A 20,268-nucleotide genomic window follows, 5' to 3' on the forward strand; every position below is an offset into this window, starting at 1 on the left:
ACATGATTAAGGCGATTAACACATGGGCCGTGTCTTTGATGAGGTACAGTGCGGGTATTGTCGAGTGGACTAAGGAAGATCTAGATGTCACTGACAGGAGGACAAGAAAACTAATGACCATGCATGGCATGCTACACCCGCGGTCAAATGTTAGTAGACTCTATCTTCCGAGGTCAGAGGGCGGAAGGGGGTTGCTTAGCGTGGCGGACAGTGTTAACATCGAGCGCAGAAGCTTGCATTGTCATGTCAGGAGGACCGAGGAGAGCTTGTTGAAAGTTGCACAAAGGTACACGAGGGCAGACGAAGTTGGGCCGAAAGAGTACAAGAGGGAAAGGAAGGAGGAAAGACATCAAGATTGGAGGAACAAACCACTTCATGGCCGGTTCTTGAGGTGTACTGAGGAAGTGGCCAGCAGCAAGTCATGGAATTGGTTAAAGAGTGGAGAACTAAAGAAGGAAACAGAGGGCTTGATTACTGCGGCGCAAGACCAGTCTCTAAGGACAAATGTAATGAAGGCAAGGATAGAGAAAGCAAACGTCTCTCCTATGTGTAGAATGTGCAATAAAGCAGAGGAGACTGTATTTCATATTGTTAGCGAATGCAGTAAGATGGCCCAGACGGAGTACAAAGGAAGACATGACAAGCTGGCCAAGGTGATTCACTGGGATCTGTGTAAGAAGTATGGTGTCAAAGTACTTGCGAAATGGTACGACCATGTTCCGGAGAAAGTTGTAGAGAACGACCAGGTCAAGATCCTATGGGACTTTAACATTCAGACCGATCATGTTATACAACATAGGCGTCCGGATGTTGTGCTATTAGATAAGACGAAGAAGATGTGTCATCTCATTGACATAGCTGTGCCAGGTGATATAAGGGTAGCTTCGAAGGAGATGGAAAAGATCGAGAAGTACCAGGACCTGGCCAGGGAACTTCGTAAGATTTGGCAGGTAAAGGTAACAGTAGTCCCCGTGGTGGTTGGAGCACTTGGCACCATTCCCAAAGCACTGGGGAAACATCTAGATGAAATAGGGACAAATGTGAGGGTAGATCTATTACAGAAGGCAGCGCTTTTGGGAACAGCGAGGATCCTGAGAAAGACCCTTGAGATCTAAGGCTACGGGACGTAGCCCGGCTCGAGGAGTTACCGGCACAAAGGAAAATGAGATCTTTCTTTTGCATGCTGTGATAAAATGAAATAATAATAATAATAATAATAATAATAATAGTGGCTCCTTATTTAGCGCACATGTCCGTCACGACACAGCACGGCTTCTGACTTGTGCCCCTGTGCCCTTGCGAACAATTTACAAAATAGAGAATCAATTGCCGACCGCCATATGCACCATAGGGCTAGATAGCTCAGAGTAAAGATGGTTGGTAGCCAACATATGTCCCAATGTTCCAATGGCTACTGGCGCATGACATATTCCGATCATCTTAAATGAAAATGACCTTGCCTTCTCATAGATGAAACTCCAGACCTAAAGTATAGAGTATTGCAGTTTTGTGGGCGTTCAGTGTTGCCTTTTGCTCACAAAATACAGAATACCAAAACCTGAAAATAAATATTTAGCAAATTTGATACATTCGCTGAAAGTAATTAATTAAATCCACCTTCAATGGTTAGCTTTATACACAAAAAAGCTTTTGAAATCCTAACATTAGCATTGAGGATGCTAAAACCCATTGACTTGCGGAATATTCTTAATTGAAGAGGAATACTCTAAGTTTAAGGAATATTGTCATGCGAGCTCGATACAACTCTTGCTTCTGCCCTTTGCATACACCCAACCAATCAGAATAAAACGGCTGTATAGCACTAACAAGCACTGCGCAAATTGCAATCCTCTCCGTGCACTCCCATTGGACAAAAATTAACCATTGAATACATAGATCTACAATGTAAAAATCTTTATTACCATGGGAGACGTACACCGGATTACATTCTGAAAGTTAAGCGCACTTTATTTGGATTGTTGCCAATTACGGGGATGAGTTTTATCGGCGTAGATTCTTCCAAAGTGCAGTCACCATTATTAGAAGAGGGGGAATTATAACAAGCTGAAATTATGCATTAATTGTTCTGCACCATCTCTCCCAAGATATGCCTCCTTGGGGTGGGATTTTACTGAATAAAGGATGGGTCTGTAAGCCACCAGAGCCTGAAATTAGTTCCTTTAACGTTCGAATGCGACTCTGCCTCCTGATTATGGTACGGAACAACTAGTAGTAGCTAATGCATGAAAAACTCTTAGGCGATGTAGGGGTGTGTGACTTGTATTTTCAAACAATAATTGTGTATAACTTACGGTTTGCAGCCAATGTTATTTGTGCATTGCAGAACTGTGTAATCACGTTCGTGAACAAGCTTGTGTCAATTTAATCCATGCACATGACATTGCATGCACAACAAAAGTTTCATCAAACGTATCTTCTGAATTATCATTTTCAGAATTTTGAATAACATTTTGTATGTTAAATGTAAGGTTTTGGTTTTTTTTTCATTTATTTGAGTTTACACATGGATTGTGGAATTGTCAAGTGGAAGCTTTTTTAAACTATAAAAAAGCGATAAAAATCATCCACATGAATTTATAATTTAATGTCAATAAGCACCACACATCACACAGCAATGACACACAGCCAGAAGTTTAACCAAGGTAATTATGTTGTTGTATAGTTTTTGTTTTTTGTTTTTGCGGCATTTTTGGCATACTTTTTATAAATTGTCCAGGCCTGATACTTGACGGAGGCAACAAAGGCAATTGCTTCAATGCATTCCATTGCCACCATGCCTTGGTGCCCTTAAAATGCGCCAGTAGAAATTTACAATTTCCTCATAATGTGCCCTCTACCAAGGAGAAAATGCCTTGATGCCCTTGCCCTTTCAATAACGAAACAAACAGGCCTGGTCGTCGCTCATACTTTGATGGACAATCCTCTGTGTGATTGAAACACTTACACAACGAGTGGTCTCATCTCTCATCCTACTGAACCGTCAAAGAAGTGATGATGTCATTGCCAGCCGACGGCAACGGCAACTAAGATGCCCAGCAGAGGTTTGTTTTCTTTTATCAACTTTTTGGATAATTCGTTCCGGGAGTCTCATGGGGGTGATTGAGAGGAGAGTGATGTGCGAAGGGAAGTGATGCTCCCCCCTTCTGTCTGTCGGGGAGAGGTGGTGAGTAAGATGAAGTCATGCGTGGTGATGTGATAATAAAAGATGATGGATGCTGATGAGGATGGGATGAATGGAGCTGATGAGATGAGCAGAGGAGGACAGAGGATACTCCTCCTGGGAAATTGAATACTCATCCTCGGTTCGAGGAAGACGAGATGTGGAGGAGTGCTGGGTATAAAGAAGGGGGTGTCTTGTCTCGGCTGGTGACAACTTGAAATAATCCGGGAGGTAGGTGTCAAGTCTGGTAGGAGTCGTGCTATGGAGAGATATGTTTACGTGTTTTGGGGGTTTTCTGTCTGGATTTTATTACCCCTTGAGGAAAGAAGGATACAGCACGGTGGGATGTGCCATGGTCCATCATTCTAAACCTCCAGTTTGTTGTTAACCTGTCTTTAAACCTGATGGAACTTTGATAAAGTTGTATTTGCTTTATGAGTGCATGCTTCTATTAGTGTAAAAATTACAATGGAGGAAAGGGTACTCTTTTGGCATTTTTTCTTCAGATAAGTTTTCTCAAACTGAGTCAGTTTGGGGGACTTTTTCACAAGGGGGTTTTGTATGTTGTTTACTAAAGCCTTTTTCTTGAGCCTTTTATTAGGCATCTGAAAGCACACAAATTTGCGCAAAAAGCGTGTATTTCTTTGATTTTCTTGTGATGAGCAACTTGAGTGAACATTTGCACAGATTTGTTATTGTATGCATATGTGAGAATACTCGTCTCTGACAATTATCAAACTTGTGTATTATTAGGTAAACATCCTGCAAACGGTTGACATATTAAGACTATCAAGAGCTCCACAAGGAATCATCTCATCCTCCTACATTTTACTTGTATAATAGATGCGCACGGATGATGTGTAGATGCGTCTATTAATAGCGAGCAAAGCCTTGTGCCTAATATAGACATTATCTAGTAATCATATCATTGATTAAAACAGCGCTGGGGGTAAATATCGTGCACTCGATCTTAATGCGCCCATTTCTCCGGGTGAGTTATGAAATATGATCCAGCAATCTTATATTACGGAGTTTACTAGTTCTTATGAAGCTCCTTGGGGCTCTTTGAGATTTATCCTTTAAATTTGGTTTCAAGTGGAAGGTCCTGTCATTAATCAGGAGTTGACACGTTATCACCAATCTTGACATGTTTTGTTTGTTGAAGTTCGATTTCAGCACTTCCTGTTTAGTGCATTTTCGTCGCTGTTCTTTCAATAAACAGGAGGAATCTTTGTATGCATTCAGGTACTGTCATGATTATTAGCAACTGAGGCATTTCATTAGCACAGTTCACTGCCGACCGGAGACACATGTTTGTTTACAGTTTGCAATGCAGTATGAATTAGTTATGTTCCTGTTGATTATTAAAGTCACCAGGGAACTCTCCCGGTCTTCACAGATGAATTTTAGGGACCTTTGCTTCTGGATAACAATTTCAAAAGTGACTTGTGCATGGCAGCAGGTAGGTCTGTCTCTGCCAGGTTGTTTATGAACAAATTGTCATGAGTTTTCAGGCTTCTAGACGGTTACTGGTTGTATTTTTTTGTGGACACTAGTCACAGCTTGTGCAGAAATTCTGTGCTTGTCCTGTATTAGCAGAGAATGGTGATCTTAAGTGCAGAATTTGGTGGTAAGCAGAGCCTTGTTCAAGTTGGGTTGTTTATAGCCACTGACACAAAATACAAAATGATGCATCATCGGTACAATCACTTCTTTTTAATTTTCTTGAGTCAAGAATGTTGACGATAAACCTTGTTTTTTGTTTTCTATTTTTTACAGGGATCAGAACGGCAACGTGTGGAGCTGCCTGAGAGACCTTGAGAAAACCAACGCTTTGTGTTACCAGTGGACAAAGTCAGGCAATAGCAAACAACTCCTTGGCTCACTCGGCATTGATTCCAGAAACATCGTAAGTACTTTCATGGTTTTAATTATTAATTGATAATCGCCTCGGAGAGTTTATGCACCCTGATTGGTCGAAGATTGGTCACATAGCGCATAAATGGCCCCTAAACAAGCATTTTGTTGTGTAAAAGATGCTGTGTATGCACTGTGCGTTTATGCAGAAACTATAGAAAAAAATTCACCCTTTGTTTGTGTACCATTTTAAAATATAGTCTGGTTCTTTAAAATATGCAGACATAAAGAATAATGATATGTTGGAGATTAGGTCCTTTTCAAAAATTTAAAAGGCTGGCCGCTGTAAACGGACATCACATTTGGCTTGGTCCATTAACAACAGCCAGCCACCAACCAAGGTCATTAACAGGCAGTGAAGACCGGTTCCTCCGATTTTAATTTGGTTAGACATTTTTCTTGCAAGATTTTAAGTTTACTGCATGCTTGTGATAATACATGTATTGGATGCGTAAATGGGTGCATTGTGGAGGTAGTGCTTTCTGCTCTACCGGCCACACTTCGGATTGATGATACCCAAGCCTACATCCATATGGACTGTAAAAGGGGTAACCCTGTTTCAGCTTTAGGAGAAGGTGGCAACGGCCTCTAAAAAAAAAAAATTGTAGCCCATACCTTGAAGTGGCCTTCAGGCCTTGTGTGTCTAGGGACTTGAATAAAAAATTTTTTAAAAATTGTGGTAATCACAAGATGAAATCTGGATTATATTCTGTTTCATGAGGGGCCCGGGAAGCCGAGTGAAATTGAAAAGCCAGATTTCATCAAGTGAATAAATGCATTCAATAGACACAGAAACTTGGGAGCGTGTGTGTTTTTGTTTGCACATTCAGTGTCAGCGCTTCTAATATTAAAGTCCAATCATAATTCTTGGTAGATCTTGTTCGCTGTACCGTTTAAACCCTTAAAACCATCTGAGTATTTACCTTGCAGAGCCCTCTCAGAGACACACCCCCTCCCCCCTCCCCTCCCCCCTCCAGCCCGTACACAACTCTATGTCTTGGAGTGATTCGTCCCTTCTCTCTCAGGATGGATTATTTCTCCGCGATCCACGCATTTTTACCCGCAGGACATGTTGTCCGCGTGATTGATTTACAGAGTGACTGCGTGAGGTTGTGTTCACTTCAAAACATAAAAAAGCAATCTTCGAAGATTTCTCCATGAATATGTCTTCAGTATTCTTCTCTCTTTATAGACTGTCAGCTGTTTTTGTGATAGCTGAGGCTTATAAGCTGGGTTCATATTGAACAATTTGAAAGGTTTCTCTATTTTTTCATGGAGTGCTTCTGTGAGATTGCAGTTCCTGAAGAGGATGAGATTAACTTATTGGAAATCTGGAAAAATAAACAGGGATGTTGTCAAACCTGTTGGATAGATCGCTAAGTATACGTGTATGTGCAGGCAGTGCAGTCCTGATGCTCCGTCTTGAAAGGGCAAGGACACCCACAAAGATTCTCAATTTTTTCTATTGGAACATTTCAAAGGACACCAAGGCTACATGTACATGTATGTATGGCCAGGGGCAATGGGGGCACTTGCCTTCATCACCTCTGTGAAGCATCAGGCCTGCAGTGCATTGTGTATTACAAATTCACTTCATCGTTTTCGACATTTAAAGTTTTTTGAGTGACTCTCCGAGCCTGTCTCTGACGTTTAACAAATGGTTGAATTTGAAGATTTAATTCATTTGAACCTCCTGGATTTCAACTGAATAACTTTTGAAAACGTGACTGTATGACTGTCAGTATTTTTACAAAGGGCACCAAGGCCAGGGGCAACAGGGGCAATTGCCTCTATCACCTCATTGTGATGAAGCATTGGGTCTGTGATGCATTATGTATAAAACATGAACTTATTGCATTAGTTACAAAGATGAAAAGATGAAAAGCCTCTGGATTTCAAATGAACAATTTTGAAAATTAGACTGTTTAACAGTTTTGCATACTCTCCGTCAGTATTTCCTGAAAGATGAGGGGGGACTTAGCTACTGGCAATACTTTTTAGGTTGATTGGTCCTTGAACCAACTTCACATCAGAGTCATCCTTGGTGTTTTGTCCTCCAGTCCTGCACCATATGTGGTATATGGTTTGAAGGCTGTCATCATACATGTATGAGCATTCTCCAACATATGTTAATACAGTCAAATTAAGCAATTTATGAACAGGATCAGTTCATTTTGTATGACTTCATGTGTGACTTCAAGATCCAAGCCTGATATTTCACGGAGGTAACAGAAGCAATTGCCTTTATGCTCCTGGTGTCCCTGTTGTCCCTGGTGCCCCTATTCCTTCATGCCCCTGGTCATTGCCTTGGTGTCCCATGGAACAGTCCAGTTAAGTTAGTTTTTCCTCATAAAATGACCATTTATGAAAATTGCCTTGCCCATTCAAGATCGGATAAAAGTGAAATTAAAATGAGAGCGCCCCGGGCAACATTCCAACCGTTTTTTTTTTAAACTAATTTTTTAACGACATATTAACATTGGCTTTCAATTCAATTCAATTAGATTCCAAAAAGGGTATTTGAAATGCTCACATACATTAAAAACATTGAAACATAAACAATGTTAAAAACAGTGCTAGGGCTTATAGCTTTGGATCAACATGACTTTTGACTTGATTTAAAAGTGTCTCACCCACTTCTACAAGCATTGAACATGTACATGTTGGAACAAAGTCAAAGCTCAGTGCATGGTCAGATGGTTAAGACATCTGCTCAAGACCCATTACAAGGTCATGGATAGGATTTCTGTTCAGGGTGAGTATGGATTTTTACCCCCATCCTATAGTTTGTTGCATTCAACGAGCTGATTTGAAAACATGTATTAGGACTTGGGAGTGAGTGTTTGAGTTTTTTAAAGGCTTGTAGTACTACATGTTAAGAGGATTTGCAACTTTGCATGGTGGAAGTTATAATGCAGCACCCATGTAAAAAAACTTTTTTGAGTAGCGTGTTTTCTGAAAAGAGGCTTGTATTATTCAAGGTACAGACAAAAATGTTTATACTTTGGTTATTCCATTTTCATCTTTCTCTATGGATTTCAGCCAATATTTCCAAAGGCCCTATCACAATGCTTTCCTGGAGAAAGTCTGTGTGAGTGACTCTTATAAAAGGCTTATCAGCGTCTTATTCTCTTAGACTGAACAAGTGAAGTAGTCCGTGTGTATTTTGAGGGAAAATAGGGCATATCACCTCAAGATATTTTCCCACAATTTCTTCACAAGGTGGGTAACCGATGCTTGTGACCTTTTCCCGTGAAATTATTCTCTTGTCAAGAAGCACAGGGAAATTGGAACAACATCTTGAAACTTCATCCTGTGGCGAAGAAGCGACGCACTATTGAGAAGACGGCAACAATGGCCGTTTCTCTTCTTTGTGTTGTGACAGGAGGAGAAGGTGAATGAAACGGTTGTTGAGTGGATTGACTATAGACTCGCGCTTCTGCTTTATGCATAAATTCAATCGATTGTTTACAATGAGAGAAAATGGAGAGCGAATTCGATCAGGAACTCGGCGGTGAATGCGCCACAATGGAGAAGATTTTTGTTAAAAGGAAAAAACTCTGTTAAAAGGATGCAATCGCAAAGATGTAATGATTTGGAAATTGGAAATGAAATTTGAAATCCGATTGAGCGTGGGCATATAATGCAAACCAAGATAGTACAGGCCAGATAGTTCATGGAGGCAATTCCCTCCATACCCCTTGGTCATTGCCTTCCTGCCCTTTGGAATGCTCCATAAGAAATGTACAGTACATTTCCCCTCGTTCAGGTGCCCTTCACTGTGGAAAAACTGCCCTGCCCTTAACTGGTATCAGGTCTGATACCAGATTATTGACAGTGTGTTTGTTACACACATTGTTTTTGCATCAAGTATCTTTTATTCTACATGTAGGTGAACAAAGGTAGACTGGACCCAACAAGATTCTTTAAATTGATATGTCACATGTTGTTGAACAATTTAGACACTAGGTTGGTTTCAAATTTTAGCATCTTTTGACCATGCAAGTGTCCCCTAAACCTATGGAAATACTCAAAATTACATCAGTTTGTCAAAGTGTAGCTCTTTCACCATGGCTATTAAGAAGTTGATCCTTTAGATTCATTTCTGTATAATCATCATCATGTGGCCCAGACACTGCAAATGTTGTTGTTTTTTGGCTAATTTTCTTAAATCTGGAAAAAAGGAAAAGAAACAAAAATATGATTTTGTTTTGGAGTGATAGATTCCATGTCAACATTGGACTCATTTGAAAATGCCAATTCAGGACACACATAGGGGCCTACTTGGTCTCTATATTGACCTTTTTAGTTGAGTTGAAGTAGGTCAAATCTTGGGCTGTTAGCGGCCACTATGGGCACTTTGGTGCAAGCCCCTCACAGCTGCTATGGTCTCTAAAGGGTTCTGAAATCTATCGCAATAAGGTGTTTTCTTTTAGTGGAACTTCTTTCAAGCTTTTTTTTGTCATTATCAGATATAGAATAGATCCATCTTCTATAATAATTTGTAAAACTTCTACACTATACACCCATCCCTTGGCAGCCATTTCTGCTTGTGTGATGCACAGGTCATTATTAAATTATTGTCAGTTTCATTTTTTTTCTTTTTCTTTTCTTGACGTGTTCCTCCTCTCCCACCTTCTACTATCGGCTTGCAATATTCACAGTGCCGCTGAACCGAAGTCATGCTTGGAATTTTGGTCCTTATTAACAATGTGCAGTTAAGTAGGTTGGGTGTCAATTCATTACAGCGTCACAATGGAGCTATGACAGTCACTCCCGTGTCACTATTCGCACCCCCGGCCACATCCTCTACTCAGATTTCATCTCTTTATTCTCACTTCAACCCCCCCGGATCTTGAGCCCTCCAGGAGGGCCCTGTTTCACTTTACTCCGGAGAATTGCATGGCACACTTTGTTCAGTTCATGCCAGTTAAAGAAGTAGGACCTTCTCAAGCAGCCATACTTTTTGCTTGCTACCAGAGTCCTGGGAATGAGAGCTACACATCCAATGTTTCCCTTTGTGTTTGTGGCCACCGTTATCAATACTGTTTATGTTATCGGTAAGTGGAACTTTCTCCATGTGTGTCTTTGGTGTAGCTTTTAAAAGCGTGAAGAGCTTGGCTTCTGTTACGCCGTCTCCATTATGAGTTCAAAGAAGTTGTCGCGCTGTTGACTTTAAAACGATTGAAATTTCATCCTAATTCAATTTTGAAATGCCTTAAAAAACTCTCCGATTCCGGGCTGGTTTGGTGTCACCATTTAGTGTAGCTTACGTCGCTGTACGGTCTTACTTTCACACCTCAACTTTTTTTCGGGACCCGGCACCGCGCGCCGTCGCGGTTGGCTTGATTGTAGAAACTTGTTTTCACTGGCCTATTTTTTTTCCTTCACATTTTGGATCGTCTAAAATTGGCTAGAATTTCCATGTCTTATCTAATTAGATGGCCCGGAGCAGGATGGCGAGTGATTTATTTCCGCATCCTTCTTAATACGATTAGTAATACTCGGTGGTGTTGGTCTTATGGGGGGCTGAAGCTGGTACAGTGTCCACTATTAGAGACTCGGTGAGATGCTGCTAGTCTGAGATGGGACGTTGGTGAGTTAGAGTACCTCAAACCGTCATCTATCATCGTCATCCCTCTTTCATCATCTGCCTCCTCTTCCTCATCATCGAGCTGCAGAGCAGTCTGGAGACCAAGCTAGTGTTCTCTTCATCAAGATACTTTTGTTGATTTGACATCGGGCATCTTTAATTCCGATATTTGAAAAGGTCTGTTCACAGTGTAATGTTTTCATGTTGAGAGTTGTTTGACGAGTGTGGAGAAATGAAATACTGTTGCAGGCCTTGAACTTTGCTCTTGAAGGGGCATAGCAATTTTCCTCTGAAATGGGAGACTTTCTGGGACGATAGAGGGCAGCAGACTTACCGGGTAAATCCATTGTTCTCAGAATTATGCGCATGTTCAGAACCACGTAAACAATGGAAATTTACCCGGTATGTCTGCTGCCGCCTAGCGTTGGAAAGTCTCCTATTGAGTAAAAGTGTAAACTTTTATTAGAACTTCACAGCAAAATCTAAGGAGGCCACGGCAGTTGTGGTGGGTGCTGTGAGTTATTTTGAGGCTTGCTGAAAAATGTTTTGATCGGACTTCAAGTATTCATTCATTTATTCATTCAGTGTGCTGGGACAGTCTTTTATAACACCATCTCATCTTTGAAACATGTCAATCTGGACAAATTTTGTTGAAACTTCTGCATAATAAATGAAAAAATTATTATTGTTAAAAGGTGAGTTGTACATCGGCAGTTGCTGAAAGAGTGGCTGAAAGCATCTTTAAGTGGCTACAGTTAAGGGCAAGATTTACTGTGTCACCCCACAGTCTGTATAAACTTCAATAGCACACAAAAACCACTCGATCTCACAGTTTACATGCGTATAATTTACTGTCAAACTTTCATGATGTTTTGTCAGTCGGCCAATTACTAAGCAGTCCGAGAAGAAGAATTGTCAGAGCTGCGCTCTATCGATCCAGTTGCCAATTATTTATTATTTAACAGTAAATCCAAGCGGCGTATGGTTGAAGGATGAACGGAAGGATAAGAGCATTCTCTATCTGGTCATCAAATCTCTCCTCAATCGGAGATGCATGGCGTGACCCATAAATATTAATGGAATTAACGTTATGTAAAAATGTCCATTAGTCTTCGTGACAGATGTGCCCTTGTTTTTGAGTTCCTCACAGGAGAAAGGCAACCGTCCTTAGCCACTCGCTGTAGCTGTGCATGCCGTCTACTCGGATTACGAATGTTGTGACTTCTGTACGCTGTGACTGTGTTTATGAACAATTTCCTTTAAACCAGTTTCAAATTTGTTTCACTATTTCCACGATTTTGTACGTTTGAGATGAGTTGCGCAATTGTCTTTGCTTTTCTGTTGTCCTAATATATGCAAGTTCCTTATGTATGCAAATTTCTAAAATATGCAAATTTCTTATGTGTATGCAAATGTTTAACGTGTGCAAATTCAACCCGATGCAAATCCATTTAACCACCTTCTTAGATACATGTAGATACATCATCAAGCAAACCGTCACTAGGGTACAGTACACAAGATCACTGGTCTTCTTGGTTCAATTAACGGTAGCGGCAACGAGAGCCAGTGATAAAGTGGTACTCCGTCTAACCCAATCAGTCTGCAAGAAGGATGCATTTCAACTTTCATCTCTCGCCGATGACAATAGATAGAGAGGGAGGCGGGACCTCCCCCATCTGGCCTGCATCCGTGACCCCATAATCGCATTCTGTCCTCATCTCACCTCAATATCTCCTCCTGACAGCTTCTATTTCTTTTCCCCTCTCTCATCTGCAGCTGGCATCTAAGAAGGCAGGTATGCCCATCTTTGCTCCTAATCTTGGGTTGTTGGTGCCCAGTAAACCCAGTGAGAAGCAGCTGGAGAGGCCGGATGCCTTAGGGGGTCTGACCCAGGAGAGTCCGGAGGGAGAACAGGGAACCATCTTGGCCACCGGGACACCGTTGGTAAGCCATTTTTTGTTATTTGGGAATTAAGCCCACTTCATACTTCCTGTAATTGCGAATGCGATACAAATTTCAATATAACATTTTTATTTAACATGCAATGTTTTGGAGGAGTTGAGCACAAGTCAACTGATGAGAATTATTCATTGAAAATTTGTGACGTCAAAATTCATATCGCATTTGCAGAAAGTATTAACCAGGCTTTAGACTATGGTGAAGATGCCATTGTAATAATACTACCAGGGCCCACTTTCATAGAGCTGCACACTAAGTAGCTAAGCACAACAAATCCTCACTAGCCCTTTATTATTATAAATCTATACAATGTTGTTCAGGTCGAGCTGGAAACTTGGTGTGGCTCAAATGCATACTTCAGTTGTGCAAATTTGTGGCGTCCGAAAGGGAGATTTTAAAACAAACTATTGCTATAAGCTTTTAAACTCTGAACTTAATCTGTTTCAGTGATATTAATCTTTGCGTTGATGATTTTGTATTGTCTTTCTTAAATTGTTCTCACTCATCTTCTTTTTGTGTTAAGAAAAATAACTCCATTTTGCTTATTTAAAGTGTCTGTTTTGCACTAATAATGCCTTGCCCCAGTCAGATGGAAAGAGTTTCACTCTGCGATAGGAATTGAGACAGAATTAGATATTCATTATAAATAGCATGTGACCCATTGGAGCATGCATTGGTGTTTATTTTGTAGCTCTACACCATGACTCCTTAGCATGTGTTATTATCCATATGATGATTATCTGTAGATCCAACTTATTCCCGGTGTTGATATGAATTACTCATGTTATGCGCTGTATGTGAAATATTTCACCTTGTGGGCGGAAATGTAAACCCTGGTCTTAATCGGTGTGAAGGCGTGATAATAATTACAATGTCTGGGAGGGAGGGGGGGGGGCTGGGGGAACAGGAGCGTTTCATACAGCCTATGAGCATACAAAACTTGCTAAGCGTAGGCAAATCATAATGAGCAAAAATAGGGTCCCAGGCAAAATGCCATGAAGTTGAATAGTTTATATTGCTGCGGCTGCTTCACAGGTAATTTGTTGCTTAACGCAGTATTCTGTTTATAAATTGTCTGTATAAAATTGATCCTGTAGAGTTGCTGATGTGCCTAACATAATGCTAAGCAATAATTTGCAAGCTGAAACTTTCAAGTGAACCTGTCAGAAAAAAAGTATCCTTCACAGGATATTTTGCCTGGTTACCTCAATTTTCTGGAGCTGCTACATGTATGCTGAAGATACTCTTAAATGTATACATGCCAATAGCATATTATAGCTCTTTTACATTATTGCTTAACACAATTTGCAATGTATCTTTATTTTCCATCTAGAATTAATGCATTTCAAATATCAAGCAGTTCAAATCGGCCATTTCTACCGCAAGCATTTTCTTAATGCACACTATGATTTGGCCTCTTTAAAAAAAAACGGTTCCCTATACCAGGCGTGGAATTGCCCCTGGTGCTGGCCTTGGTGCCCTTCAAAAGTTTCCCATTGACTTATAGATTTTCCAAAGGAAGTGCCCTTTGCAAAATGAAAATGGCCTTGCCCCTTGAACATGTTTAAAAATGATAATCCAGGCCTGCAGCTTATTTCACGAACCTTTACGCAACTGCGTAAGTCCACTTGCGCAACGTTTATGGCGTAGGTTGCGCCATAAACGTTGCGCAAGTGAACTTACGCAGTTGCGTAAAGTTTCATGAAATCGGGGGGCACCTGTACAGAGTGCATTTATCAGGAACTATCTATGAAAAGCTCATGCACACATTAGTCATATGAGTAAGTCAGGGAAGTATGTCAGGGAAGTATTCATAGTTCAGGGAAGTTTGTTGATTGACTAGTTTAGTGTGTTGAAGATACACTACACAGTTTTCCTAACATATGGGCAGACTTCCTACTAGACATGCACATTATTTATGATGAGCTCACAGACCATTGCACGCCAATGCACACCAAATGATTCAGAAATTTGTCAGTGTTAATTTGAGAGGAAGTTGTATTTGCAACTGTAGGTACTTTTAAAGTCAATGTACGATAGCTCTTTTTAGAGTAGAAACTGAATGCAAAAATGATTTACTGTGAAGATTCCAACTTTGCTAGTTAAAACAGGGCAAGGTTTAAGGGCACTGGACACCTTTGGTTATTGTCGAGGACCAGTATCTCACTTGGTTGTACCCCAACATATGCATTAAATAACAAACCTGTGAAATTTTGACTCAATTGGTGAATGAATTGCAAAATTGTAGTGTGCTTTCAGATGCCTGAAAGAGGCTTCAATCTTGAAGTCTTATATTGTTTGAGTGAAAAATTACCCCTTTCTCAAAATGTACATTACTACAGAGAGAGATATTTCTTGCAATCAGCTCTCCAATGCTTGTTACCCAATAAGTTTTTATGCTAATCATTATTTTGAGTAATCACCAACAGTGTGCAGTGTCTTTTATGGTGTTGAGATAGGGGAAACATCGGTTTGTTGATCGTCAGCGCACCGCATGTTACTTGTGTTTTTTTTAGTTTTAGCGTCATAGTCTGACAACCTTCTCCCATCCCTTCTTACAGGACGCAGTTCCTAAGGTTGAATTTGACTGGAGTAATAGTGGCCTGACTAACCCATTGGATGGTAAGTGCTTGAAAGCCTAGATCCCCCCACCTCCTCAGATTAACAAAGGCTCGTAGCCTGGTATGTTAACATTGCCTGGCTTTAACCTTAGCATTCCTAACACACGAGTTATCCCGCAGAGGTAACACACACATGACGTAACAAACGGTTTGCTTAGTAATAATGAACAAAAAGTAAGTTTTTTATTTTTATGAGCTGAATCGCTGTGATGTACTTAATGTCTCATCCAAATTGGTGGCTTCGGTCTATGGCTATGGCTGTTGTTAAGGGTGCTGCTAAGGAGTCCTATACTTCAATGCATGATGACCTAGTGATCTAGCCATAGCCGTAGCCACCAGTTCGGACATGGCCTCAGCTGATGAGATTATTTCTTACGTTTTTTACACTGCTGAATGTATCCCTTTCATAATTGGAACTTCTTCCAAAATATGGCTTTGGTTTTTTGTTAATCATAAAGAAACTTAATGTGATGTAAGCTATAAGGAAAGCACAGTAACACCTATCTATCTTTCTTCTTCTTGCAATCAAATGTTGCCATTACATTACCTGCTTTACATACTTGCTGGCCTGATGCTTCACTGAGGCAATGAAGGGAATAGACCTGTATCATGCCGCCACAATCTTAGTCATGTACCCAATAACAGTTATGAACATTAATATCCATCAAACTAAACAAAATATGGAACCAGACTACTTTTTTTCTTCCATCCTCAGTTTATACATTGTTTGGATTGGAGAAAGATGGCTGCACTGTGATACAGGTCTATTGCCTACATTGCCCCTAGTAGTCATTGCCTTGGTGCCCTTTGAAATGTTGCAGTAGAAATTAAAACTTTCCTCTTAGAGTTGTGTTTACTAAGGAAAAAACAACCAACAATGTCAGGCCTGTACTAAATAGTAATATTTTGTATTAAGTGAGGTTTTTCAATCTTCAAACCTAGCCAATAGGTTGTACACACAAAAAATAAACAAACAAAAATCAGTCAACAAAATAAGTAAGCAACTTTGAGACTAGACTTTAATAACTCCAACTGATGTAATAAACATCCCAAAATATACACGCCTTCATTTTTCCTGGGTTAGTTGGCACAATCCAACCGCCAATGCATCACTGTTCATACGGTACTTCAAGTCTACTTGTTGTCTCCTAATATTAGCGGTTGTGATTGTTATTCAATTAAACCCCGGTCGGGTTATAGTCAATTTCATTAGACCTGGGTTCTGCTTCATTTATGTGGCATCTAAACCTCATCCCAGTGGAGAATTTGCTCCATGTCTGTGGGCATTTCATCCGTGGCTATTTATGGTTAGAACAAGAGTCTTGTATTACCATTTAAGCAAAGACCCTTGGAGGCATAGGCAACAAATTGTTTGTGTTTGCGTAGTCGGTATCCATGGTTGATCGGTATCCATGGTTGATGTACCAACCTCAAGAACCTATGTAGTGCATAATGGTATTAAAGCCATTGGACACTTTCGGAACAGAAACTAAATTAAAAGTTCACAGATTTACAAATAACTTACAGGGTTTACAGAAGGTAATGGTGAAGGCTTCTCTTGAAATATTATTCGATATCGAGAATTACGGATTTATTTTAAACACATGTCATGACACGGCAAAACGTGCGGAAACAAGGGTGGGTTTCCGTTATTTTCTCCCGACTCCGATGATCGATTGAGCCTGAATTTTCACAGGTTTGTTATTTTATACATAAGTTGTGATACATGAAGTGTGGGCCTTTGAACAATACTGTTTAACAAAAGTGTCCAATGGCTTTAAGTTATCCCCAACCCTGCAGAACAAAATAAAATAAAAGTCATCTGATAAACAAACAATTTCACCATATGATACACATTATTGTTATCAATAAGTTCACACATTACATAAATACTGTACACTTTAGAAACAAAATTTATAAAATTTAATGGAAAAGAACTGAACAATGAAATAACCATAATGTGATATTTATCTTGGCTTGTAATTTCTCAATGCAAACTCGTGAACAAAAATGCACATGAGCTGAACCTTTCTGGAATGTTTGCTCCACCTTTTTATCACATTTTATGGCAAATTTTTGATAGTGATTTGTTGAGATTTGCGAAAAGGTGAAAGGGAAGTGGAATTCCGTTATTCTGATGAAACCCAGTGGTTTAAACTTCTGTGGAGTTCTTAACAATAAGACCAAATTGTACGTATAAAATGGAAGTATTCAATTTGATTCTCACACATTTTCGTTATTGTGATCAAGTTACGATTTCTTTACAGGCACTTTGTTTTTTAAAGGTGTGGTGACTCAAAGCTAAGCTAACTGCAAGCTAACTATCTGAACTCAATTTTATAAAGCTGTCGGGCAGAACATATTGCTTAACAAATATTTGCATGGTGCCAGTTGTAACCAATGCACATGGCATGTGAATTTGGGTGGTAACCCGTTTATTGCCAAGCAAGAGAATTTGGGTGGTAACCCCTTTTTCTGCTAAGCAAGAGAATTTGGGTGGTAACCGTTTTCTGCTATGCAAGAGAATTTGGGTGGTAACTCGTTTTCTGCTGTAAGCAGCTTTATGAGATTGAGCCATTCAATGCTATAAAAATAACAACTGAATTGCACACTTAATGGCTGTTTCATCTGGGTATTTAACTTTGGTTCCTGCTTCCGCAGCCAATGGTCTGAATCTGGATATCTTTAGCAAGGAAGGAGGCACCAGAGGGTACCATTCCAGTGCCAAATCTAAACATAAATCAGGTAACATTGTGCATGCCTCACTCACCACTCACTCACTTTCTCACCTCTGTGGACATCATCCATCTTGTGCATAGTCCACCCCCCCCCCCTTCCGTGTTCTATGTTTGTTTGTCAAAGGAACTCTGCAAACCCTCAGACCTGGAATTACACACAGGTCACATGGCCTCCGTTGCACCTGCAGCTGATTTCACGAAACGCTAGGATTAATCCAATCTAGAGTTAGGACGAGTAGGATGGGCTCAATGCATCCTACATCTTGGGATACGTAAATGAACTCGTCCTAAGTCCTAAGATTAATTCTAAGCTAGGAAGAGTTTGGCCACCGTTGCACTTGGTCTTGGCCTTGGTGCCCCTTTAAAAGTTTCCATTCGACTTTAAGATTTTTCCAATGGAAGTGCCCTTTGCAAAATGAAAATGGCCTTGCCCTTTCAAAGATGAAATACCATGCCTGAACTCCCACAAGAGGATAAAAACACTCAGTTGGCAACAGCCAATCACTCTCATACAAACATTAGTTTAATGTCTATGATTATGAATAGCACAAATCAAGAAATTGTGATTCAGTAACTCGATGACAATACTTGTGCTAGTCATTTTGGATGTAGTCATCGTAGTCAGCGGTTAGTACAACAGGATTCAAACCCTCAACCTTGTAGTTGCAAGTCCTGCAGTCTAACCACTTTGTGATTCTGAATACTGTTTTCACTAAAACCATAAAGGGATCAGACTAAAGGCCGAGTCACACTGCAGCGATAACGAAAACGATAACGATCCGACGCAAAGAGAACATATGCTATTGGTTGAAGAATGAGCCTGTGCGTATTTTGCGTGGATAAATTCAACCAATAGAATGCGTTCTCTTTGCTTAGTGATCGTGATCATTTTCGTTATCGCTGCAGTGTGACTCGGCCTTAAGTTGTTCCTCCAGCTTCAGTTTGGTTACTGCGATATGAATGTAAAGCTATTGTTAACTTAAAATCATGGATAAAAATATTCAATTTCTGATAGAATATCATTGTGGAGAAATTGTCAGAGTTGTTAGATGTCGATGTGTTATTGTTTCTTTCCTGTCTGAATCTACCCACTGTAGTCCCATATCATACTGGTCTGGTCTTGTTATCTCTAGCTTAATGCATCGTGCATGAAGTCAAACCAATCAAAGTTGTATGGATTTGCTGTTATGTATGCATCTACTGTTATTATTTATTCATGGTTTTTGCACTCTTGTGGATGCTGTTCAATTTGTCGTCTGATCATAGACCTTTCAAGTCTGTGTTTGGCTTGCCTTAGCCTGGTGATCTTCATATTGTGAACAAAAAAACACTATTTTTTAATACTCGAATGGGATTCGAATGCACAACCTTCGCCATTCTAAAGCAGTGTCCTGCCAACTAGACCACCGAGGTTGCTCGGTAGCTAGAGATTAGTTAATACTGTAGATGTTAAATTTGCTCAAGGATAAAGAATATCATTAGCTCTTTAAATACACTGAAAAAAATACACTGAAAATAATCAGTGCATTTGTAAAACTAAATAATATTTTTCATCTCCGATGTGAATACCACAATATTAAAGATACAATAAGGATTTGCAGGGCACAAAGCTGAGTCATGTTGATTCAGTCTTACTCTGCCTGTCTGGATTCGTTGTTACTGTCCAGAGGGTCTTGTTTGTTCTACTACAGTTATTGCACAAAGTACTTCACAAAGCCTGCATTTAAGTCCCTGCCTATCCAACATGGCTTAGTTATTACAGAATAGTCACTTTAGAGAGGGAGGGGGTGTAGTTGTGTAGAACCCCCCCCTCCTTCGCATCAAACAGCTTGGGTTCTCCTGAGCACGTGTTCAGCTCATAGCATTAGATCTAGCCTTGTGTTTCGGACATATGACAATCTGTGTTAATTTTTTGGAACACCCCGATACTTGTAGAAAATAGCTCGAGTACGTTTAGGAAGTGTCTGAGATGAATGTTTTTTGGGCTGTGATTTTGGCTGTGGGCTCCATTGCAAATGTGAAGTGTACCGGTAGTTATATAATAGTAATAATCATAGTAATGGCTTCTAATATAGCGCACATGTCCGTCACTCAGTGATACTCCTGGCGCTGTAACATACAGTTTTTCCTGCAAGATGTGGGACTACATTTGTATTATGAGACCTAATGCTGATAGCACCATGTAATGTTTTACAAGGTGCTGTGGCGCACATGTCCGTCACTCAGTGACGCTCCTGGCACTGTAACATACATTATTTC

General features: G+C 40.2%; 1 protein-coding gene across 4 annotated transcripts in view; it reads left to right on the plus strand.

The window, feature by feature from the left end:
- LOC117291283 (aftiphilin-like) overlaps positions 1–20,268 on the plus strand; it is a 44,512-nt gene that overhangs the window by 12,186 nt on the left and 12,058 nt on the right. For 2 of the 4 annotated variants that reach the window (XM_033772919.1, XM_033772927.1), the window contains exons 4-7: positions 4,961–5,090; positions 12,468–12,635; positions 15,212–15,272; positions 17,933–18,016. In XM_033772919.1, the coding sequence (XP_033628810.1) occupies positions 4,961–5,090; positions 12,468–12,635; positions 15,212–15,272; positions 17,933–18,016 (443 nt within the window). The remainder of the gene's footprint in view (positions 1–4,960; positions 5,091–12,467; positions 12,636–15,211; positions 15,273–17,932; positions 18,017–20,268) is intronic. The other 2 variants (XM_033772935.1, XM_033772942.1) reach the window with 2 other exon arrangements.

Source organism: Asterias rubens, chromosome 1 (genome assembly GCF_902459465.1).
Source record: "Asterias rubens chromosome 1, eAstRub1.3, whole genome shotgun sequence".
Lineage (NCBI taxonomy): Eukaryota > Metazoa > Echinodermata > Asteroidea > Forcipulatida > Asteriidae > Asterias > Asterias rubens.